The sequence below is a fragment of the Sinohyriopsis cumingii genome, chromosome 7, assembly GCF_028554795.1.
Source record: "Sinohyriopsis cumingii isolate HCF-2022 chromosome 7, ASM2855479v2, whole genome shotgun sequence".
Taxonomy (NCBI): Eukaryota; Metazoa; Mollusca; class Bivalvia; order Unionida; family Unionidae; genus Sinohyriopsis; species Sinohyriopsis cumingii.
The window spans coordinates 34,378,946-34,404,947 of NC_142967.1; the positions used below are offsets into that span (position 1 = coordinate 34,378,946).

General features: G+C 34.7%; 1 protein-coding gene across 1 annotated transcript in view; it reads right to left on the bottom strand.

The window, feature by feature from the left end:
• Positions 1-5,125: 5,125 nt before the first annotated feature.
• LOC149795006 (kinase non-catalytic C-lobe domain-containing protein 1-like) overlaps positions 5,126-26,002 on the bottom strand; it is a 160,380-nt gene continuing 139,503 nt past the window's right edge. Inside the window, exons 19-24 of the mRNA XM_089963745.1 lie at positions 24,074-24,298; positions 20,443-20,546; positions 19,002-19,161; positions 16,042-16,224; positions 13,844-14,004; positions 5,126-10,983 (exon numbers count right to left, since the gene is read on the bottom strand). Of these exons, the coding sequence (XP_089819871.1) occupies positions 10,749-10,983; positions 13,844-14,004; positions 16,042-16,224; positions 19,002-19,161; positions 20,443-20,546; positions 24,074-24,298 (1,068 nt within the window). The 3' untranslated portion in view covers positions 5,126-10,748. The remainder of the gene's footprint in view (positions 10,984-13,843; positions 14,005-16,041; positions 16,225-19,001; positions 19,162-20,442; positions 20,547-24,073; positions 24,299-26,002) is intronic.

Genomic DNA, 26,002 nt, shown 5'->3' on the forward strand with positions numbered 1-26,002 from the left:
ACAGACCTGTCAAACAGCAACAATATTACCAATATTACTACAGCTATATGACCTGGTCAGTGAAACATAATCTTCATAAACATTATTGCATAATTTACAAGAAACCAAGCCATCTCTTTTTTTAAAAATCATTCAATAAATAGTCATTAACTTTTGTTTTTTTAAAAACTAATATATAAATTGATAATTAAAAAAATAAATTTCATTCATATATAAATGCAGCAGCACTAATCAATACATGAATAAGAGATCTGCTAATATGTCCAAATATTGTAATGCCTGAGAAAATATAGGTTACAGTGACATTGTATCTCATTTGATTGCATATGATAATATCTGTATTGCAGAAAATCAAAGGATGATATGATGCATTTGTTTCACATCTTAATTAATTGATTAATTGTTTTTCTTGCACATCAAGTAAATGCTTTGCAAATAACTTCATAAAAGTAATTAATAAGCAAATAATTAATATACAAATAATTCTGCAGTTTAAAAATAATGGGTCTTCCATTTCACTTCTTGATGGTCCCAAGACCTGAAAGGACATGCTTATGGTCCCCAGCCCTGGGAGCACATATTGATGGTCACAAGTCCTGGAAGCACATCTTACAGCAGTGGGAACTTTTTTTGTTGTAAGATCAATGTAGTGGACATTTCAATATTGCACTCCCATTCCCAACAATAAAACATCTTGCAGTGAAAAGAATTTGCACAAAATCTGAGTTAGGTTTTTAAAAGTCCACATTTGATCATCTATGGGACTATTTCTGATTAAACTACAGGCAGATAATTTTTCACTTCCTCTGCACAAACGTCGATCACTAATGACTCAACTGGCTCAAGCAATGGTTCTCATGTCCATTTCATTCTACAGCCTAATGTGTTCAAATACCTACCCAATAGGTAATTGGCTCTAATCATATTTAAATTGCTCCTCTGATATCTTACTGCAGTGTTTTAAAATAAAATTGAGTAATTAAAAATCAATTTTATTGGGACACATAAGATGAGGTAGCAAATGTTAGAAAAAAAGCAATAAAACTGTTATATAAAACATACAGTCTCTCACTGGCAATACCAAAACTACATACATGTATGTAAATGAAATATTCCATTATCACAATAAATAAGAAGAACATGAACATGGCAGGAACATGATGTATCAAAGAAAACCTACACTTTTTGCAGCATTAAAATATTGTTATTTCAAGATGTAAAAATAATTTCACAATGTGTTAAATTTATTTTGTGAAATGGTCACTTCTGTTTAATTTTTGCTGGTGTGTATTTAATTATGCAAATGTGATCTACTTGCAGAATCTGCAAAACTACACAACACATGAAAAGCTTATTTCCAATATACTACAAAACTTCAATAGATTTTAAACTGTCATTAAAGAAATGTTCATAAGCAAAATGATGTTTTTGCAGAAAAAAATGATGTACAGTTTATCTTTTATACGTAGATTTTGCTGTCTAAAATGCTGCTTGAGCAGTACAAAAAATTATTTGAAAGAAAAACATTACAAAATCCCAGTGATTCGTGCATAGATTGGCTCCAGTCTAACACAACGTGTCACATTTCCTCAAACTTTGTCTTTTTACATCAAATTGTGCATAGAAAATGCAACCTTAATGTAAAATTCAACAAAACAAACATACCTTGCCATAAAAAAATATAATTCCTGAATTTCTTTTGAATAAAATTAAACATTTTGGAAATGAAATAAAAATCATTATTCTTGTCAAAGTTGCCTGTATAATTCTTCTCAATTTGTACATAAGGTCCTTACAGTATATTAAATTTTGAATATGGATTTTATAATCATACCATTCAAAATATGTTATACAAGGAATGTAACTCACGTTGACAAGAACTTGTAACCTTCAACTAAAGTAGACATTTTTAATGGATTTATAACTGAAACATATATATACATTTTTGTTCAAATATCAAGATGGAGTAATGTGCATTAAAAAAATATCAGTAAACTGGTGACCTAAGAATTAAATGACTGGTCATACTTTCATATTAAAATATAATGGTGCTGATCAAGTAACTGAAGAAAAATTGCAATAATTGCTTTGTTTAAGTCTCATACCATATACACTTACTTATAAGTCGAGCCAAACTGCAAACTGCACAGACCCAGAGCTTCTGGGTCTGTGCAGTTTGTTAGGAGTAATCAGTAGAACAAACATATACCCTGCTCTGCAGGCACATTATGCTACTGCAGATCAGAATCTTTGCAGTTATAAGTGAGTATATGGCATGTCAACAGACCTTTGCTGAATGAAAGACATTGCATTAATAAATATAATCACAAAGATGATAAAAGACGCAGATAAGAGCTTTAATGAAGGTCTTTTCATGTGGACTGATTTAGTGATATATTGCCTGGATAATAATATCTGGATGTTAATGACAGCAGACCAGACTAACAATTCTTTTATGATGTCAACTGATGTGAGCACTCACACATGAACAGACATACAAATAAATGCTTGCAAATATAAGGACTCATTTGAAAATCATGTGCATCAATGTCTGAGTGCACACACACATGAACATACAAGAAAATAAAAACAGGCTTACACACATTAGCATCATTCATTTTTAATACAAAAATGAAACACTTTTAAAATGACTATCCCAGTTTAATACAAGAGTTGACCTAGTTTCTTTTAAACATGAAAATAATATTATTCTAGAGAATCTTATATATGAAGTACAGTCAAACATGGATTGTCTAGAATTAGCTGGAGACGGTGATTTTGTTTTGAAGGTTTGTAGCTCTGCTAACCTTTAGCATTTTTCACGATGATGGATATTTTAATGGTTTTGTTTGGTGCTTTACAGTCCATCAACACAAGTAGGTTATATTTGTTGCCAAGGCAACTGGAGTAAAATGCCCTACCCCAAAACACACCATTGCCGCTGATCCAGGCCGATCTGGTGGTAGGATCTGAACCCACATTCTTTTGGTCATGTGTCCAGCAAAAACAAACCACTTAGACACCATTCCATGATAGCTCAGTTTTTTGAGCATCTAACTTTGAGCAAATTTTGGTTGTGTGTTTCAGTTTAAAGAAGCAATGCAGATCGGATCCAACTGACTGTCCTGAATGTCCCTGAACCAATTAACCTGCCACTTTTACAGTTTGTTGTTTAGTGGCAAAGTATAAATGATAACATATAATTTTCCTTGTTTACAAATGAAATGCCACATTAAATGTTAATTTTTTATATCCAGAACATTGCATTACTTTTATGTCCAGAGTACATGGAATATGGCTAAGCGATGTTCCATTTAAACATACATGGTACCCAGAGAAGGCCATTTTTAAAAAAATATATGCCAGAGTACTTTGAATTCACATAGTTCATATTATATTAAAAGAAAATTCTAAATTGCATGTATGGGTAAGTACCCCACAATAAAAGTGCCTACCCGGGGTCCCAGGTATGATGTATTAGAACAGCCCTAAATAAATGATGTGTTTTATATATGATTATGAATTTATACAAGAAAAATGTATTGTTCTTGCCTTAAACTTTGTTCAAAATTTAAATATTTAAATTATCTGCTCACTCAGCATATCACTAAAGAAGAAATGCATCACGGTAACCTATTTTTGTGTCAAGGTTGTAGTACTCATCAAAATGCATCCCCAGTTTCTTGATTCCAGGTATAACAGTAGATGTGTATATAAGTTGCAAGGAACCTGAGCTAAAAATACAAAATCTTCACCAAAAATATACTACTGATGTAAATATAAGTACAAAGTTGGCCCCTTTAGCCCCCTCCCCTTGGGGGATAGGTGATATGAGATATGAAACCCACTCCAAATTGTTGCCTAGGACCTTGGAAGGACGAAAGAATGGTTGAGATGCTTTTAAGATGTACATATGCAGTAGTGAACTAATTGGGTGGGGGTTTTTTTGCTGCGGGTACCAGAGGTCATACAGTGCCAAAACCCCGGGTGCCAGAGGTTTTGGGGTGCCAAAACCCCTTTGGGCCATCATGATTGACCCGGGCTCCATTTATCCTTGGTAGGCCGCTGTACCTATGTATATGCTTGTATCTGCATGGATATAGTACAATAGCTATCCTGTTTTGTAAAGGCATGCTAGATTTTTCAGCAGTAAAAACTGGTGGGGTGCATGGGGTGGGTGTTATTGTTTTTCTTGTTTGACCTTTGAGATTGAAAATGACCATGACATCAATGACGTGTATGGTCTCTGTGAGAATGTGAGTCACTGATAAGGCCAATTTGTGCTCTGAACTGTCCATGACCCATTTCGTTGCTCGGGTTTGCTTGATCAATAATGGGTATGCTGCTTTTCTGAGATTTCTGCTGCTCATTATTCTGTACTAACTCTGCAGTTCTCCTTTGTTCAAAAACTGTAGCTCCAATATGTATGAGACTCCACCAAGCTGAGCAATTCTGTGTGAGATGTTCCCACAATTCTATGTGAGATGTTCCCATGACGCAAGATCAGTGCTGATGTGTTTCAAGTATAACCTAAAGCGCTTTGAAGCAAAACTAAGCCAGTCACTAATTCAGATCAAAATTAATGTAACGTTAGTATGAAACATCAATAATCTCTTGTACTACAAAATAACATCAAAACATAAAAACTGTTTTCTTTGACACAAGTGAAGAGATATTACGGAATAATTTAATATATTAAAATACAAAGTTTATGTTAAAATTTAAAAACAAAAATATCGACAAATTCAGTGGCCCATACCCATAAAAGTGTATCACAGCAAACTTGTTTATAAATTACTCAATTGGATTAAATTAAAAACAAATTATATTAAACATGATTGCAGAAATTACAAGGTATATAATACCTATCATATACAAGGTAACTTACCAGTTTCAATGTATTTGTCAGCACATATATGTATATACTAATTACAATGTGTATATACCAATTAAAACGTATGTATACAAAGTCATGCAATATCTACTGTATTTCTTTGCAATCCCAACTGTTAACTGCATAGACACTGATCTGCCATGTCTTAATGCATCAGAAAGTCACTGTTCATTCTACTTATTATTTCAATAACTCTACTGATGCAATACAAGTCTCTCAGTATACCACTATCCCTCCTGTAATATGGGTATGTTCATGGATCCCTTTAAATAGGTGATTTCACTTAATTTAGTTCTCACCGTTCCGGTGGCCTAGTGGTTAGAGTGTCTGCCTCGGATGCGGGAGGTCGTGGGTTCGATCCCTGGCCGAGTCATACCAGAGACTTACAGAAATGGTACTAACAGCTGCCTCACTTGACGTTCAGTATTAAGAAGTTAGTGTTAGGACTGGTTGGCCTGGTGTCAGGATAATGTGACTGGGTAGGACATCACGCTACATGTCTGCGGCACGATGCCCCAGTGCTAGACATCACTATAAACTGGCACATTGCAGACATCGTAGCGATATGACTGAAAAATTGTTAAAGCTACGTTAAAAATCAAAATCACATCACACATCACATTAATTAAGTTCTCACCTCATGATAACCAATTATAATGTGATTTCACATCATAAAACATTATATTGTGATGTTGAATGCACTTACAGGACAATGTTAGAACATCCCATGCTATAAGTCTCCCTCGTTTGAATAACACTTCACTTTTAGATCTCCCATTGATGAGTGTTATAAATAGGGATCACTTTATTTAATGGCAGATCTGGGTCTATGCTGTCAAGTAGCTGGGTACACTTTATATACAGCTAGCAGATCTGGGTCTATGTTGCCCAGTAGTTGAGTACACTTTATATACAGATAGCAGATCTGGGTCTATGTTGTCCAGTAGTTGAATACACTTTATATACAGATAGCAGATCTGGGTCTATGTTGTCCAGTAGTTGAATACACTTTATATACAGATAGCAGATCTGGGTCTATGTTGTCCAGTAGTTGAATACACTTTATATACAGCTAACAGATCTGGGTCTATGTTGCCTAGTAGTTAAGTACACTTTACAGACAGATAACAGAATTGGTTCTGTGTTGCCCAGTAGAGTACACTTTATACACTGATAACTGATCTGGGTCTGTTTTCCAGTAGTTGAGTACACTTTACACATAGATAACAGATCGGGTTCTGTGTTGTCCAGTAGTTGGGTACACTTTATATGCAGATAGCAGATCTGGGTCTACGTTGTCCAGTAGTGGGTTACACTTTATACTTTCATAACTGATCTGGGGCTTTGTTGTCCACAGTTAGGTATACTTTATATATACAGTAGAAACTTTAGTAACAACTAGTAATTAAACACCAATAAAAATAAATAATTATCCATAATGCTAGTCTTATCACTTCTTTTTACTTTCATGTTGACATTCTGCATACGCAGAATCCATTACAGATTTGCTTATTTGATACAAAGACCATGGGTTGTTACTTTATAGAATATGTTTGAAATATCTTCTTTAGAATGTTGGTTTACTTGGATTTTTTTGTTGGTATAACGTATTATTTGGGACATAAGCAATCATATCATAGGGGTTTTTTTTAATCAAAAGTACAAGTTCTACCACAATGTCAGCAAAAATGTAATCAGATGATTACTTTCTCCTGTATTTTACAACTCTTTTAATTAAAACCACAAAATAAATGATCCCACAGCAACAAATAAAATTGATAACTCAAGGTATTCCTGTACCTTAGCACCTTAAGTACACAGTTGCACCACTCCCTTGATAACTTGCGCCCTGATAGCTTGCAAACCCGCTTATAATACAGGGTCAGGTGTGGATCCCATTTTTAAACCAGAAAATACCCCCAAAATTGATCCCTATTTGTTGAACTTGAAAAAAATCACGATCAAAATTGGTGATGGGAACTTTGATGTATCGCTTGCTTTATCATCGAAAACAGTATATAGGACCTGGATATTTTAATCAACATTATGAATTATCAAATTTTAAAATAGGTCATAAATTTGTTTACATTTTCTTTCCAAACGATATTTCTAGTACACTGCAATTAATGATATGTAAGGAAATTTCGATCAATGAAAATGTCACTCATGCTGAGTGGAAGCAGTACTTTAATAAATAAATACAAATTTTAATAATTTTTTTATCAATTGAAATTTATGTTCTAGTTCTATCTTTTAGTTCCTTTTAAGTGTAATCATCTTAAATGCAATGTGTCCACTTGTAATTAAACGTAAAATGCGTCAATCTACCATAACAGCTATGTCCGCAAGCGTTTCTCTGAGAACCTAATTAAGTGCCAACCGTGTTTTGATAACTGACTTCCGGAAGTATTTGTTGTATTGTTGCACTGAATTAAAAGCTGGCCTCCTTTGTATTATCTCATTAATTATGTCTTTTGAATCAAATAAAAGAGGTGGAATAATAGAAAAGTTAAAAGGCACGAAAATCCTACAAACTTAAAATCAAGCAGCCCCGGTTGTATGTCGGGTGAACTCACTTCATTTGATCAATCAAACACTTATAAATGTTATTTTGTATGTAACATAAACTACCTTAAATTAAGTGACTCTTTCATAACTGATCAAAGATAACAAGGCAGCCAAGCTGATAACAAGGCAGCCAAGTGAAACGAATACTTCATAAAATAAATAGTTTGATTTCACAGATATGGACCATTGTGGGCAAGCTAGTTTCAGAGAATTCTTGGACTGGCACTTAGAGATATTCTCAAGGATGATAAGAAGTTTCATTATTAATTCCAATTAATTAATTCACGATATCAATATTGTACTTATTAAGCAATATAAATGTCGCGTGTTTTTGATAAAAAGGAATCTTGTTTGGTGGTGTATCAACAGTTACTCTAGTTCCCTGTGCTGTGGACTTCCAATTTGGCAGGATAATATTAAACACTACTACGGGAACCAGACTGATCAAGAAAACAAAGAGCAGTGATGTATTACACAGATTTTTTACACGTACACATGAAGGTTGTTTAAACCAGTTGGAACGATCTTTGATATGTTGGACATTTTGAAAATAAATGTTATTTAGACAGAATGACAAACAACTTCATTAGAAAAAGTACGTTATTAAAAATCATTATCAACGTGATTGTAAAATGAGGATTCAGTCAATTTTTGGAGGTCCCTCGGTAGCTCGTGCCTCGCTTATAGTGCGATCTATGTTTGTGGACCCCGTTGTGCTGAGTTATCGAGGGAGAGGTGTATAGAGAAAAATGCCCTTAGGACTTTGTGTGGCAATATACTGTTATGCATTTAAATGGCTGTCTGAAAACCCATTTTTGACATTATATAATGCATACCTGACTGTAAAGAACCTAGATCCAGACCAAAGGCTCTTGTACTAATTTGTACCGATTTTCATATTATATGTATATATCTATAAACAATATACAAATATACTAAGTATTAATAACAATTGTGACAGGTGTGTATGACCCAGCAGATCAAGGTCTACATACTTCATTTGAAAATCTTTAATATAATACAAAACAGTGTAGACAAATGACTAGAAGTCATAGAACTCCTGGGATTTTGTTTTGACCAATCACAAATTAATTACATTTGAAAGCATGTTACTGATTGGTAAATAGTGGAAACTTACTATCATATTCAAGCTCAGAGTTATAATATCTCCAGACCTGTCCTATCAAATTAGGGTATATATTGGCCATAGAGTTGGATTATCTCCAGGCTGTATCAGATCTGCGTCTATTTTGGCCAGAGAGTTATATAATCTCCTGACCAGTCTTATCAGATCTGGGTCTATATTGGTTATCTCTGGGCCTGCCCTATCAGATCTGGGTCTATATTAGCCATAGAGTTGTATAATATCCAGGCCTGTCCTAACAGATCTGGGTCTATATTGGCCATAGAGTTGGAATATCTGTAGGCCTGTCTTATCAGATCTGGGTCTACATTGGTCATAGATTTGTATAATCTCCAGGACTGTCCTGTCAGATCTGGGTCTATATTGGTCATAGAGTTGTGTTATCTCCACACCTGTCGGATCAGATCTGGGTCTATACTGGCCACATATCTGTATAATCTCCAGGCCTGTCCAATCAGATCAGGGTCTATATTGGCCATAAAGTTTGATTATCTGTAGGCCTGTCTTATCAGATCTGGGTCTATATTGGCCACAGAGCTGTATAATCTCCAGGCCTGACCTATCAGATCTGGGTCTATATTGGTTATCTCCAGGCATGTTGTATCAGATCTGGGTTTATACTGGCCATAGGGGGATGCATAATATGTAACAGCACACACAGTGCAAAGCATACTGATCTTCTTACCTCCCCTTGTTGGAAAACACCTCTACCACACTGTTAGTAATATAGTGTTAAAATGCCACCTGGAGACAAGTGTATTCTTTGTTAACTTTATGACACTAAAATCTACTAATACCTACTAAGATCATTCCTCTTACTCTGGCTTTGGTGAACAGAGATAATTTGTAAATATGATGTTTAGAAATGACTCCCAAGAACTTACAGTGATGGAACACAAACATAGGTTGATAATATTATAAGGCAGCACATATGAAAACAAATACCAGTGACATATCAATGTAACACACACACACACACACACACACACACACACACACATGGCTTTTCTAATGTTTCCTCCTTTTTCATGGAATTTCAATTCCTGCCACTGAAAAGATAGTAGAACCCAGTAAAAGTTGTTGTGTACTAATCCATTCAGATGACAGACTTGTGATGAGATCATGCAAGGGTCAAAACACTGCAACAAAATAATCAGAAAGAGTAGCAGCTGTAACATGAGTGCTAAGTATAAACACGAACATCAGGTAGTTGATATAAAAATGTGAATATCATATAGATAACATATAAAATGGATAAAACAGATAACATATAAAATGGATAAAATATAAATTTGAACATCAGGTAGACCCAGTATAAATGTGAACATTAGGTAGACCCAGTATAAATGTGAACATTAGGTAGAAACTTCATTGGTCCTAATGATGAAATAAATTGCTCTCTTGAAATCTGATGGTCATTTGTGTGCTCATGCTGAATATTACTGTGGGCATATGGCGCTTATGTCTGTCATTTTGTATGTTTGTCCATTAATTCATCCATCAAGAAATTATTTTCCTTCTTTAACATCCATACTGTTTTGTAAGTTTTTATACTCTATTTTATATATTATTTTTGGGCTAAAAATATTATTTACAATATTCTGCTGATTTAGGTGTAGAGATTTGCAAATTCTTTACAAGAAATAACCAAGGTTTATATATGAAAAATGAAAGAAATAAAATATTTATAGTCAATTATTTACAAAGAGAGAAACATTATGGACCATATGGCACTTGTATGTACAGACTTAAAACTTTGTAAAAATGTACGTGACCTAGAGTTTTATTAAAAATTACTATCTTAACAATATACAACAAGAATTATATCCCTTTGGACACGTGTAAGAGAAATCTTGAGTTCAAAATCCCTTGCATCTCCTCAATGCACTGTGAAAAATCTCAATACATATAAAGACTATGTCGAAACATTTACAAATGACCTGGTTATTATGTTACAAGATTTTCTACATTTATGTCCCCTTTCAATGAAGGGATTTCAGTGGAGACATTTGTGTCCCTTAAACACATTCCTGGATATTTTAAATGTCTCTTCTTTAACTGAAACTGAGTGTTAATTTCAGACACCTGTTTGATCAAATGCTGTTAATTTCAGCCTACATTGTTCCATTGTCAATGCTGTGCTCATCTATCTGTCTTCAATTGGAACTTGCCCCTCACTTTGCGAAGGGCCCCGGAGATACCACCTCCAGTCAATTTCTGGAAGTTAAAGTCATTCTGTGCTGCTATAACATGGATCTCCTGACGACAGAGTTCTCGAATCCGATGCTGTAATGTGTCTTGCAGCTCATACCTTGCCTCAAAACAGTACACGTGTTCACGGAATATTCGGATCTGGTCAATTACTTGGGCTAGAGACCTATAAACAAACAAATACAATAAACATGGATTATGGATGTTCCGAGTTAGGTATAAGTGTTTTCTCTTATTATATCTGACCTTATAATGGTCAAGCAGCTTAGTTATTACGAGGTCTAACTTTGAGTTTTATTTTATCTGGCAATTAATAAAAGCAATCTTCATAACATGAAGGGTTTATAACTGAAATACAAATAATTAAAATGCCAAATTAATACCAAGCATCCAGTAGGAATTATGTATTAAAATACAATTAATTAAAATGCAATATTCTAAATTAACAGCAGCGATCCAAAAGGAATTACGTATTTAATTACAGGTAATAAAAACACTACATTAACAGGGATCATCCTGGGCTTTGCCAATGTCGCAAATTGCGATTTGTTTTTCCTTATTGGCGACAAAATATACCATCTGGCAATTTTTTTTCGACAACCTTTTTGGCTGTTTAATTTGTACATACAATCATGGATATGGAGTGGAGACCTTCAAAGGGACCATGAAAGGAAGCCACAAACTTGGATACTCAATGCACTGGAATCTTTGTTATAATAACAAATCCTTTGTTCGTATTAACAAACCCATCTTTACAGTGCATTGTTACTACATAATCTGCTTATGTTGACATCTGGCCTGAGTACTGAATGCTGTGATACACTCAGTCATGATACTGGACTATACCTACAATCAACCAACCTCTAAAGACATGAACAGAAACAGCTACAATTAATTGAATGACATCTAATCCTTCTGGTTTTTAAAAAAAAATGTACCAATAAAATAGTTTTGCTGAAACTAAAGAGGAAACTGATTACCTGTGAAGTACCAATTGCTGTGTATAAATACAAAGCAAACAGAAAAAATCTCAATCAGAATTATATACTGTCAACAGTGCAACTTTATCATGGGTAAACATAAGTCAGGCATTGTGTGTTCATCATCTCATCCTAAGAGTAAGTTAACAAAATGAACAGCATTTGGATTTAGTGCAAATTCATCAGACAACACAGTCACTGAACCTGATGTTATACCTGATAGTCGAACATTATCTACATATAGTGATGGTAGTAATGCTTCAAATGCCACACCACATCATGATGTACGGGTCAAAAGTTCCAGAAAATGTCTCAACAGTTGGAAACTTGTGACTCTGTGGCTGATATATGATACAAAGTTAAAGCAGATGTTCTGTGATATATGTATCAAGGCACAATGAGTCAATTCATTTACAACTGGTTGTGATATTTTGAAGGAGGAGTGTGTCACCAAACAGAAATCCAGGTGGGGAACATAATATATGTAAATTTTGCTCACTGATCTTTTACTTTTGCCATCTATCCCATGATATGACTCCAGGGACTTAAACTATGCAACATGAAATAGCAAAACAAACAAGTTTTGCATAATTGAAAATAATTTATTTCCCAAAATACGGGAGTGAAAGAAATAAATTAACTTACAGCATGGTGAATGAATTTCTATTTCCTAAAAGTCCTTTCAATTCTAATAGTTCCAAGAAATCCGAATAAGTTCCAACAAAAAATGCCCCTTCTGCGTTGAAGTTTCAAATGTACAGAAAGATCTCCAAAGAATTCAAATAGTCGTTGAATAAATTTAGTTAATACCGATCAGTTATTCTAGTGTGTCATGCAAAAAATAAATCTTTTCAAAAACCAAGTTGGGAGATTGAATCCAAAAACATACAACAACTTTTTAAAAGCCAGGACTATCCCTGATTAATATGCTATATAAATAAGAATTTTGTTCTGAAATACAAATAATTAAAATGCTAAATTAATGGCAATGGTCCAGTTCGAATTACGTATTGAAATACAAGTAAATAAAGTCCCCAAAAATAATACCAAGGGTCCAGTAGGAATTATATATTGAAATACAAGTAAACAAAATGCTACATTAATATCATGGGTCCAGTAAGAGTTACGAACTGAAATACAAGTAAATAAAACACTTAATTGATAGAAAGGTTCTAGTAGGAATTATGTATTGGAATACAAGTAAATAAAATGGTAAACTAATAGCAAGATGGGTCTAGTAGGAATTATGTATTGAAATACAAGTAAATAAAACACTTAATTTATAGGAAGGTTCTAGTAGGAATTATGTATCAGAATACAAGTAAATAAAATGCAAACTAATAGCAGGATGGGTCCAGTAGGAATTATGTATTGGAATACAAGTAAATAAAATGTAAAATTAATAGCAAGGGTCCAATAGAAATTATGTACTGAAATACAAGTAAATAAAACATTAAATTAATATCAGGAAGGGTCCAGTAGCAATTATCTAATGAAATACAAGTAAATAAAATGCTAAATTAATAGCAGGAAGGGTCCTGTAGGAGTTATGTATTCATGTGATGTGTGATGTGAATTTCATTTTTAATGTAGCTTTAACAACTTTTCAGTCATATTGCTATGATGTCTGCAATGTGCCAGTTTATAGTGATGTCTAGCAATGGGACATCATGCCACAGACATGTAGCATGATGTCCCACCCAGTCACATTATCCTGATACCAGACCAACCAGTCCTAACACTAACCTCTTAATGCTAAACGCCAAGCGAGGCAGCTGTTAGTACCATTTTCATAAGTCTCTGGTATGACTCGGCCGGTGATCAAACCCATGACCTCCTGCATCTGAGGCAGATGCTCTAACCTCTAGGCCACCAGAGCGGTTATGTATTCATAGAGAGTGTTATATGTCACTGTTTTGAATTGTCTACACATTTTAATATTTTCCTCAGTTTACATCTCTGTTGAGTAATTTTTAATACTTTTTAATCCATATCAATGTCTAAATGCATATGTATACATATTTACTCTATGAAAAGAAGCATTACCTGATTTTACCCCACTTGAACATCTGGTTGGCAAACTGAAATCCTCCAATTTCTAGCTGTTGTACATGTAACAGGAAGAGCAGGATGCTGGGAATTGTGGGATATAAATGACAGTTCTTGACATGTTGCATCAGGGAAAGAGGGTCATTCTTCAGAACCATCTGTGTGTCAGAGAAAAGGTAGGAGAAGTGTACCATAGATAACACATTACATGCCCACCATGTGTTTAACAGACTTAAATATAGGAACTAGTAGGACATGGTTGATTAAGGAGATTATGACAAAAGCATCTTAATGAACTTGACCTTTGGTCAAGGTATGCAGGATTGAACTAAACATACTATGCAGAAAGATTTTAAAAAATTATTAGACTTACCATGACTGTGACCTTTGATCTTCAGATATCAGAATCTATATTATTATCCTAAGCGCAAGCCATCCTCAAAGTCTTATTATGGAACATATTCTGGAACAAAAGTTATTCTGCGAAACCCATTTTCTTGTAAGCCAGAATGACCCTGACCTTTTACCTTTGACCCCAAATAAAAATGGGCCTTTTCCATGCCTTCTTAGCCCTCTACAAACTTTGGTCAAGGTATGTCATTATGAACTGAAGATATTATTGTAAAAAAACATTTTATCTTTTTACAGTCACAAGAACCTTTATCTTTTACCTTTTGACCACAAAATCAATACACGTCTTTTTCGACCCAATGTGTAAGTCATCAACAAAATTTGGAGAAGGTACATGGATGGGAACTGAAACTTGTGTTTAGAAACCATCTGGTCTCTTTCAGTCAATGACATCAACAGATTTCTTCTTTACCCCAAGTGTTAAACATAAAAAATGTTTTGGTCCTATCCACTGATATAGAACTGCATTGTATGGCAACCATTTTTCCTCTTTCAGTCACATTGACCTATACCTGACCCCAAAATCAATAGTGCAAGCCACCCACAAAGTTTCATCCAGGTCTGTCATGTAGAACTAATTTTCTTCTTCAAGTCACAATGACACTGACCTTTAAACCAAAACTCAACATGATTCTTCCCTACTCTATGTGCAAAGTCTGGTAAATGTAAATGGTGAAGAACTCAAGTTACTGTACAGAAACTAAATGAGTGATGAACAGATGGATGGACAGTATAATAACATAAAATGCTCCGTCTCATGATAGGCTTACCAAAGTTGAGAACAAATGTAACGAAAGTTAGTGTTAGACATACAAAGTTTTGCTACAGGAATGATTCTCATTTAACGAATTAATTTTTTTGCCAACTAGTGAGTTGCTGAGAACTGAATACCTATGTTAAGTACAATGAAAGGTTCATCTGAAATGTAAATCTTGATTTCACTTTATATCTGTTTCAATAATGCTCAAATTTTGTGCAAATTTCGAAGACATTCTTGAAAAATGGCTGAACTTAGAAAATCTATAAATTCTGCATGCAAGATTGATGTCCCAACGAATATCTTGCAAATGAAGAGTAAAGTTCAAAGTTCAACCAGGGTTATAACTCTTAAAATTTCTGTTGTTATTGTTATAGGGTTTAACGCCATTTTTCAGCACACAATAGGCTATACATGGCAGCCAGTATTAATGGTGAAGGGAGAACCCGGGAAATCCCCAGAAAGAACCACCAACCCTCGAAAAGCTACTGGCAAGCTTTCTCACATACCCACATTGTCTGAATCCGAGACTCAAACCCATGCAGACAGAGATGAGATGGCAGTGATCCATAACAGAGAGCACTTTAGACCACTCGGCCACTCGGGGCTCCTAAAATGTTTGTAAGAAAATGGCTAAGATTAAACTTTACTTCTTAATGTAAAGCTGAATTTGATCTTAATTGATGAATTCCTTCAAATGCTATTGAGCAGAAACAATCTGCAATGAATGTGACATGATGTGATGGACCATGACATGACAGGACATGTCAAACATCACATATCCCACCATAGATATGCTAAGCTATAGCATGCCTACAATGATAGTTTCCCAAAGTGACCTTGAACTTACTGTGCTCCCTTTTGTTGAGATCTCTTTCATCTTTTTGTTTGCAAAACATTTTATTCAAAAATGGATCCAAGTTCAAGAACTAATACAAATCTGTCATCTTAACCTTTAACCCATCATAGCTAGAAACTTGCAGATTCTTTCTTTGTTAAACTTGTTTCATCTATAAATTTAACATACCTTAAGTGCAGAAAGCTCCTCCATGATGCTGAGACATTTGTTGGACAGATTTTTCCAGACTGGAAGCTGCTTTACAATGACATTCTCAAGACCATCCAATATGGATATACATGTGGCAAAGTTACGCAACTCCATACATATCTGGGCCGTTTGCAGCACTCTTGTCAGGACTATTACTTGACTCTAAAATCAGTATAGAAATATGTCATTGAATGAAAACACTGAACATTACCAGCTATTTAAACTTTCAACATATGCACTAGAGTAAATGGTTTAATTAGAGGTGCTTTGTTTAAACTATTGAATCCAGACATCAACATATTTCTGAACAATCTTGGCAATACAAAAACATAGGAGTAACTTAATCTTGGCAATACAAAACCTAAGGAATATCTTGATTGGCAATACAAAACCTAATGAGTATCCTGACTGGCCACACAAAACCTGATGAGTATCTGGATCGGCAATACAAAGTCTAAGGAGTATCTTCATTGGCAATGCAAAACCTAAGGAGTATCATCATTACCAGAACAATCCTGACAATTCAAAACCTAAGGAATATTTTGATGCACAGAAACAAAGTTCAAAGTCAAAGAAGGACTATAAATTACCCTAACCATATCCCAAACCTAGGCAGTATTGTGATTACCACAACATCTTGACAATACAAAGCCTATGGAGTATCTTGACTGGGAATACAAAACCTAAAGAGTATCTTGACTTGCAATACAAAACCTGATGAGTATCTGGATCGGCAATACAAAATCTATGGAGTATTTGGATTGGCAATGCAAAACCGCAGGAGTACCATCACAACCAGAACAATCCTGACAATTCAAGACCTAAGGAATATTTTGATAAGTAGAAACAAAATTCAAAGTCAAACCAGGACTATAAATGACCCTAACCATATCCCAAACCTAGGCAATATTGTGATTACCATAACAATCTTGACAATACAAAACCTAAGGAGTATCTTGACTGGCAATACAAGACCTAAGGAGTATCCTGATTGGCAATACAAACCTAAGGAGTATCATGATTACCAGAACAATTCTGACAATACAAAACCTAAGGAGTAACTTGACTGGCAATACAAGACCTAAGGAATATCTGGACTGGCAATGCAAAACCTAAGGAGTATCACAATTACCAGAACAATCTTGAAAATACAAAACAAAAGGAGTATATTGATTACCAAACAATCTATGCAATATAAAACCTACATTGTATCTTGATTACCATAACTATCTTGTCAAAGTAAAACCTAAGATGTATCATGATAACAAGCTTTTGTATCTTGAACCAAGAATTCTGCAAAATGCCATGTCTTGCCTGCTTTGTTGAGATATATTCCAAATACCTTGCAAAGTCATTGGTGTGTGTAAAAGTTGGTCACTGTGACCTCTAATTTTTCTATGATGAGCAGAACACTCCACAATGAATAGTCATCAATTTTCACAACCATATACAACAGAGAACAGAGCTAAATATAAAAACTTCATGTTGTTGACAGAGCCAATAGCAACAATGACAACATCATCAGAAAAGTGATACTTATGTCCCACATATGCTTCACAGTGAGAAATCAAAAGATATGAAAGCAAAGAAAAAAGAAGAAAGAAGAATATAAAAACATTCGTCACATGCTTTACATCAAAATAAGTTTATCTATAAATGACCAAAACATTGTTATGAAGTTCAAATTTCAATGTCCCACAAGAAAAGACTTCTCTTAAAATAAAAGTCTTGTTAAGCATTTTTCTGTCTAGTTATACAATCTACACAAACCTGAACATGAACTGGTCCTTTTACATGGAATGCCTTGGTATTAAATTGTCTAAATACATTAACCTATATTTCTGTAAGTCAATAATTATATATGATTCCTTCTCTGCACCAGATGAGTTGGCTCGATATCATCAATGCATCAATGAGTCTCAATATTTAATCTGGCAATGCACAACAATAAGACTCAATCAGTGAGTCTCAATACTTACTCTGGCAACAGTGCACAACAACAAGACTCAATTAGTGAGTCTTAATATTTACTCTGGCAACAGTGACCAACAATAAGACTCAGTGAGTCAATATCTACTCTGGCAACAGTGCACAACAATATAGACTCAGCCAGTGAGTTTCAATACTTACACTGGCAAGAGTGTGCAATGATACAGACTCAAAGAGTCTCCATATTTACTCTGGCAATAATGTACAATGATACAAATTTAATCAGTGAGTCTCAATATTTACTTTGGCAACAATGTAAAACAAACAGACTCAATCAGTGAGTTTCAATATTTGCTCTGGCAACAGTTCACAATAATAAGACTCAAGCAATGAGTCTCAATATTAGCTCTAGGAACAGTGCACAAAAATACAGAATCAATCAGTTTTAATATTTACTCTGGCAACAGTTTACAACAATAAGACTCAATCAGTGAGTCTTAATATTTACTCTGGCAACAGTGCACAACAATACAGACTCAATCAATGAGTTTCAAGATTACTCTGGCAACAGTGTACAATGATACAGACTCAATCAGTGAGTCTCCATATTTACTCTGGCAATAGTGTACAATAATACAGACTTGATCAGTGAGTCTCAATATTTACTCTGGCATTTGTGTGCAAAGACACAGACTCAACAAACTGTTATAAACAATGGCAGAATGAAACATAAACTAAATGAAAATAAAATATTAAACAGTAGTCATCTTTCTCTCTCTTTGAAAGATGCTAACAAAAAGACTATTTACACTTATGTATACATGTCACATATGCAAGGTTCCAGTTGAATGTCTAAGCAGTAGACCAGTGCAGGATCTGCTGTGTTTGCTTACAGCTATTTGATAATATTGGTGACTAACATTAGGCCCAGTTTGCCCTCTTATATCCTAAGTATTGTTATTCATAAATAAGTGGAATATGAAGACTGGCTTAACCATACTAGATGTTACCTTTGCATTGCTGCAAGTGACGACCTCTGCTGCCACCCAGTGTGAGATCTGCTGACTGTGCTCAATCATTTGTTTAATGACAGGACTATCAACCCTCAAGCTCACAAACAGACTCCTTGACTCCACTTCTGGAATATTCTGACCGCTATCTCTGTTTGCTCTGAAATAATTTAAATTCATAACTCACCCAATCTAAGCAGCACCATTAGACCCTAAACATTGACCTTTTGACCTCTGATTTCCTACGATTCTACTTTCTTTTCTCACTGATCCAACTGCAAGCCTATCAAATATCCTTTCTATTCATTAGCAATATATAAATCTCTACAAACTAATTTGCATACATACATACATACATACATTGATACATACATACACACATACATACATACATACATATATATATATACATACATACATACACACAGACACATATATTCATACATACAGACATCATACATACATAACCACATACACACACATACATACATACCCACACATATACATACATACATACATACATACATACATACATACCATCCACACACACATCCATCCATCCATCCATCCACACATACATACATACCCACACACACATGCATTCATACATACAGACATCATACATACATACATACCCACACACACACACACATACATACATACATACATACATACCCACACACATACATACATACATACATCCATACATCCATCCATCCATCCATACCCACACACAAATACATACATACCCACATACATACACACATACATACATACATACATACATACATACATACCCACATACATACATACCCACACACATACATACATACATACATACATCCATCCATCCATCCATCCATCTATCCATCCATCCATACCCACACACAAATACATACATACATACATACATACATACACACATACATACTCTGTTGCTTTGGTGCGAGTCAAACAGTGATATTGCTCATTTCGTATGTGTTAAACAGTCTAATTGCTCATTTGGTATGAGTTAAACAGTTAAATTGCTAATCTGGGATGAGTTTAACACTTAAATTACTAACTTTGTATGTGTTGCACAGTGAAATTACTAATTTGGTTTGTGCTATACAAGTAAAATTACTTATGTGGTATGTATCAAACAATTAAAATTATTTAATTGGTATATGCTATATTGTAAAACTGCTCCAGTGTCAAAGTCTTTTTACTGAGTCAATTAAGCAACCAGTAAAAGAGTGATCCAATATTCACAAGATAATTGCAATATGATTTGTCAGCAATACATTATAATCACCAATAAGGAGTAACCCATTGATATATATTATAATAATAATAATAATAATAATAATAATATTCAAATTTAATTTGAAAGAAATAGATAAATTATTTTGCGTATTTTGTATTATATGAAAGACTGTAACCAGTAAAATTTTAATATTACCTGCCCAAGGATGGAGTTCGAAGTCCCATGTGTGCCATCTCAACCCCAATTCCCCGAGATTTGGAGTCTAAGTAATGTATAGGGTGTGCAAGTTGAAACATGCCCTGGAAAGGATAATGATACAATAAAAAAAACAATAATGCAAAATAATAAGATCAGGAGAATATTGATAAAAAGTAACTCAGATGTTGTTTAGATTTGGACAATATCAGGCTCATTACTATTGAGGAGTTTTCTGCAAACTGCAGAAATTATTTGCTTTTCTGAACTTCTGTGCTGAGGAAACTGATTTCCTTTTAAAAATGATTTCTTTTGTATTTAAACATAACTAACCAATATTATACTTTTCTGTTTCAAAGTCAAATCATAATAAATAAAAATTGAGTGATTCTTTGTTTTAAAAATAGCAACAATTTATTAGGAAAAGGTCCATAACAACAATGATTATAAGTGAAAGAGTCTCAAAATTGTCTTGGAACTTTTATAGCCTTGAAAGCTTTGAAACTGTCTATTAACCAAAGTCATGTGTAGCCATTATGTGAATTGAAGTATCACAAGAGTCTTTATTTGTCAGTTGGTCTCTGATACTCTAGAAATGAAAATGAGAGCATTGTGTCACATGGTCTCTGATAATCTAGAAATGAAAAGGAGAGCATTGTGTCACATGGTCTCTGATAGTCTAGAAATGAAAAGGAGAGCATTGTGTCACATAGTCTCTGATAATCTAGAAATGAAAAGGAGAGCATTGTGTCCCATGGTCTCTGATAGTCTAGAAATGAAAAGGAGAGCATTGTGTCACATGGTCTCTGATAGTCCATAGAAATGAAAAGAAGGGTATTGTGTCACATGGTCTCTGATAATCTTGAAATTAAAAGGACAACATTGTCACATGGTCTCTGATTTAGAAATGAAAAGGAGAGCATTGTGTCACATGGTCTCTGATGATCTAGAAATGAAAAGATCATTCTGTCATACGGTTTCTGATGATCTAAAAATGAAAAAGGAGAGCATTATGTCAGATGGTCTCTGACGATACAGAAATGAAAAGGATGGCATTGTGTCACATGACTTCTGATGATCTTGAAATGAAAAATAAAGCACTGTGTCACATGGTCTCTTATGATAATGAAATGAAAAGGACAGCATTGTGTCACAAGGTCTCTGACAATTGAGAAAAGAAAAGAAGTGGTCAGGACTAGCCAGCACAGCAAGACAGAACTGGCCACAAAAGTACAGCTATGACCTGCCTGGCCTTTGAGGTGATGGTGGAGCTGGTGCCATATATAAAACCTGTGAAGATTTAGCCTGCTTGTGAGCTCTCAGCATGTAGAGTATTAGTCTCTTTGAGGGACTATTGGTAATAATAATAATAATAATAATAATAATAATATTATTAGTAGTATTATTGTTATTATTTTACATATTGAAACCAACCACTCTGGTGGCCTAAGTGGTTAGAGCATCCACGTTGGCTGTGGGAGGTCATGGGTTTGAACCTGGCTGAATCATATCATGATACCCCAGTATTAGATATCACTATAAAGTGCCACACTGCAGATACTGTATCCATGTGACTTAAATTTGTAAAGCTACTTTAAAAATGTAATTCATGCACACACATAAAAAAAATTGTCAAAATACACATAAAGTTTAAGATTTATTCACTGTTGTATTATACAGGGGCCCTGAGTGGCCGAGTGGTCTAAAGCACTCTCCGTTATGGATCACTGCCATCTCATCTCTGTCTGCGTACGTTCGAGTCTCGGATTCAGCCAATGTAGGTATGTGAGAATTTCATATACATCAAGGCACTGCCCAACCTGATCATCACAGTCAAAATACAGTGTTCCATCTAAATAATGCAGTCCATGAGAATCATAAGTGACCCATATTACAAATGCAAGTCCAGCTTATATCAAGTTATTTTCTATGAGGCTGTGTTATAATGCCAAACAACACGAAAAAGGGTATTTACTGACATGAAACTAAATTAGCCAAAATGAATGCAATTAAGTGAAACAAAATTAAGTAGTAATAAAAACAACACGTAGTAGCAATAAAAAAACAACTTTGACCAATTTGAGGGTATTTATAACTTTACTTGCCTTACAAGAAGTGCAGCAGCATAATGAGTGGCTTGATAGAAAGGGACCACTGTATCAATCAATCAATCAATCAATCAATCATTTGATGGACAAGAATACCAATTGTGATTACATTTTTATAACAAACACCTGTTCTCCAAAATTACTTCATTGTAATCTTTATTAGTTACACCCATAAATAATGCATACATAACAATTTATTTGATTTGCAAATTTCCAACTATTTCTGACTATGCATAAATTTTGTTGTATCAGCATTCATACTAATGATGATTCACTGTACCATTACCTCAAACCTAGCCATATCATGGTGAGGTTACAGAGGATTTAATAATATCAGCACTGGGTCTATTATTACATAATAGCAAGAGTAATATAGTCCCTCACCATAAAGACCCTCAGTATACAGCTGTCCCTCTTATAACAAAGACAGTCATGGATCTCATTAAATTATTCATGTGCCCCATTAAAATGGTCACATGTCCCATTAAGGTTTGCTCTACACTTTTGTAATTTGCATAAGGTTAGAATTTTAAAGAAAAAGAATTTCCCTGGGATTCCTCACTGGTTATACTAGCTATTTAAAAAAGACCTTCTATATCTTAGGTATTGTTCAAAGATTCCCTTTAATTTGGTGTATGATTGATGGGTGTAATATGGTTTATCGAGAATACAGCTTGGCCTTACTCCAGATGTGCACCTTTCAAAAAAGTACTAGCTCCACTTGGCCATTTTCACTTCCTGAACTTCAGAGGTAAATTGTAAAAAAAAAAAGAGACAACAACTTTTTCTACATTTTATATATTTGGTATATATTTGGTACATCATTCATTGCACTTTCAAAGCTGGTATTGTCTAGCCTGGCAAAATTCATTTTCCCTTTTTTAATAGCTGCTAAGGATAGTGTACTTTAGACAAATTCAGGCTAATTTTTGGAGCACAAGGGAGCAGTCATTTTAGTTTACAGTGTGCTTAGATTATTTACAATTTCCAAAAGTTCAATTTACAAAGAAATGTCAGCCAAATTACATCAAAGTAGCATAGATGTGTGCCAACATTCTCTCCACTGTGCATGTTTTAGATGCAAACAACTTCACCTTACATATATCACTCTCTCAAAAGTACATAATAACTGGTGAGCACCCCTTAAACTATTCATGGATCCCATTAAACTGGTGATGGATCCCATTAAACTGGTGATGGATCCCATTAAACTGGTGATGGATCCCATTAAACTGGTGTGTCCAGCTGAATTTTTACATGTCACCATTAAACTGGTCAAATTCTATTTTAGCATTGCTAATCAATTTGTTTTACTTTAGTTATCACTCTTATCTCATTTCAACCAGTCATTATGTGATCTCATAAATACTGAACTCTGGTGCTTTGCTTTTTAGGATACAACATTGTTAGAACAGCCCTCAATATAATGCTCCCTCATTATAACACCTGTCACTTTTATGGCTCCCATGAACATCATTACAATGAGGAAACAGTGTACCTTTGTATCAAATTATCAAGAATACCTGTTGAATCAGAGTAAGCTGTTCTGCCAAAACTTGGGCTGAGTAGTCGATTAGTGTGAAAGTGTCTGTTCTACGCATGACCTTTGGATGGAACAGTTCCTCGTTAGTCACAGCCAGACTGTGTCTCCGTCTCTCAATACAGACTGTGCCTCCTGAGCTTGGATGACCTGGTCGGTCTTTGTTGGTGTGGGACTTTCCTCGCACCAGGGATTTGAAGGATTCCCACTGAAACGGAATCAGTAAATTTGATATATAGATCTATAGGAAATGTCAATACTTGTACAGACTCTCCTGTTTGACTCTTTTCTTGACTGATTTTAAACTAACAAAGTGAAACAAAGATTTTGATACACAATCTGCTCATATACTGAGTGAAATACAAGGCTATTTGCTATACATGGAATTGTATTAATAAAAAAAAGTACCTGGATAACACTGAAACTGGGACCTGATTTGTGTTTGGGTAACAATGAAACTTGGACCTGTTTTAGGTAATCTGGATGTTATTTACAATCAAGTAACACTGAAAATTGGATATGATTTAATTTATTCTATCCCTGATATAGTATCATTGTCAAGTTTGTTGTAAAAAGATTTTTTTATAGGATCACTACCTAAGAGTCCCTAAAATGGACTGATGCTCAATGATCTGAATATTTTTTCTCCATGAATTCATGATAAGTCAATTTCTTTTTCTTTAACCACTGCATATTAAAACCATCTCTGATATTCTTCAGTGATGAGATTTTCAATTTATCCCTGTGGCAGCCACACTGGATGCAAAATTGGCACTATTTTCATTGAGGACAAACCAGACAACATTAAAAGAGTTGGTGAAAACCCCATGTTGAAATGATCACCCAATCAGGAGAATTAATTGTGATGACTAGATCAGCACCATTTTCATTCAGGATGAACTAGATCACATTAGTTACCTGGTGAAAACGCCATCTCAATATGACTTTCCAATTAGGAGGAGTAATAATAACAAGACTTTCAAGATGGCTGCCATACTGCATGTCAGATCAACATCATTTTCATTTAATACCAACTATGACATCATAAGAAGTCTTCTAGTAAAGACACAATAATGATATGACTTTCCATCTAGGAGGACTAGAACAAGATTTTCAATATGGTCAGTGTGGTAACCATATTGGATATCAGATTAGCATAAGTTTTAAGACCAAACAGACACCATAAAAGTCTTTCAATGAAAACCTCATGCTAATACAACTTCCTGTTCAGAAGGTGAAGCAATGACAAGATGGCTGCCATGGTGGCCATATTGAAAGTCAGATCAGCAGCAATTTCGTTAGGGCCAACTAGACAAAAAGAGGTCTTTCAGTGAAAATCTCAAGTTGATATGACCATCCTTATAGGCAGAACATCTTTAACAAGATTTTCAACATGACCACTGTGGTGGCCATATTGGATGTCTAGACAGCAGCATTTTCATTTAGGACCTATATAACATTATAAAAAGTTGTTGTTGTTGTAGGGTTTAACACCATTTTTCAGCACACGATAGGCTATACATGGCGGCCAGTATTAAAGGTGGAGGAAGAACCTGGGAAAACCCCGGAAAGAAACACCGACCCACAAGAAGCTACTGGCAAGCTTTCTCACACACCCACATTGGCTGAATCTGAGACTCGAACCAGGGAAGACAGAGGTGAGATGGCAGTGATCCGTAACAGATAGCGCTTTTATAAAAGGTCTTCTGGCAAAATTCCAATGCCAATTTGACTTTATGTTCTGGTGGAGTAGAGATAACAGGATTTTCAAGTAGCTATTATGGTGGCCATATTGGCTGTCAGATCAACAGCATTTTCATTCTGGACCAAAAAAGGGTCTTTTACTGAAAAACCCCATGCTGATATGACTCTCCATTCAGAATGAGTAATGATAAAAAGATTTTCAACATGG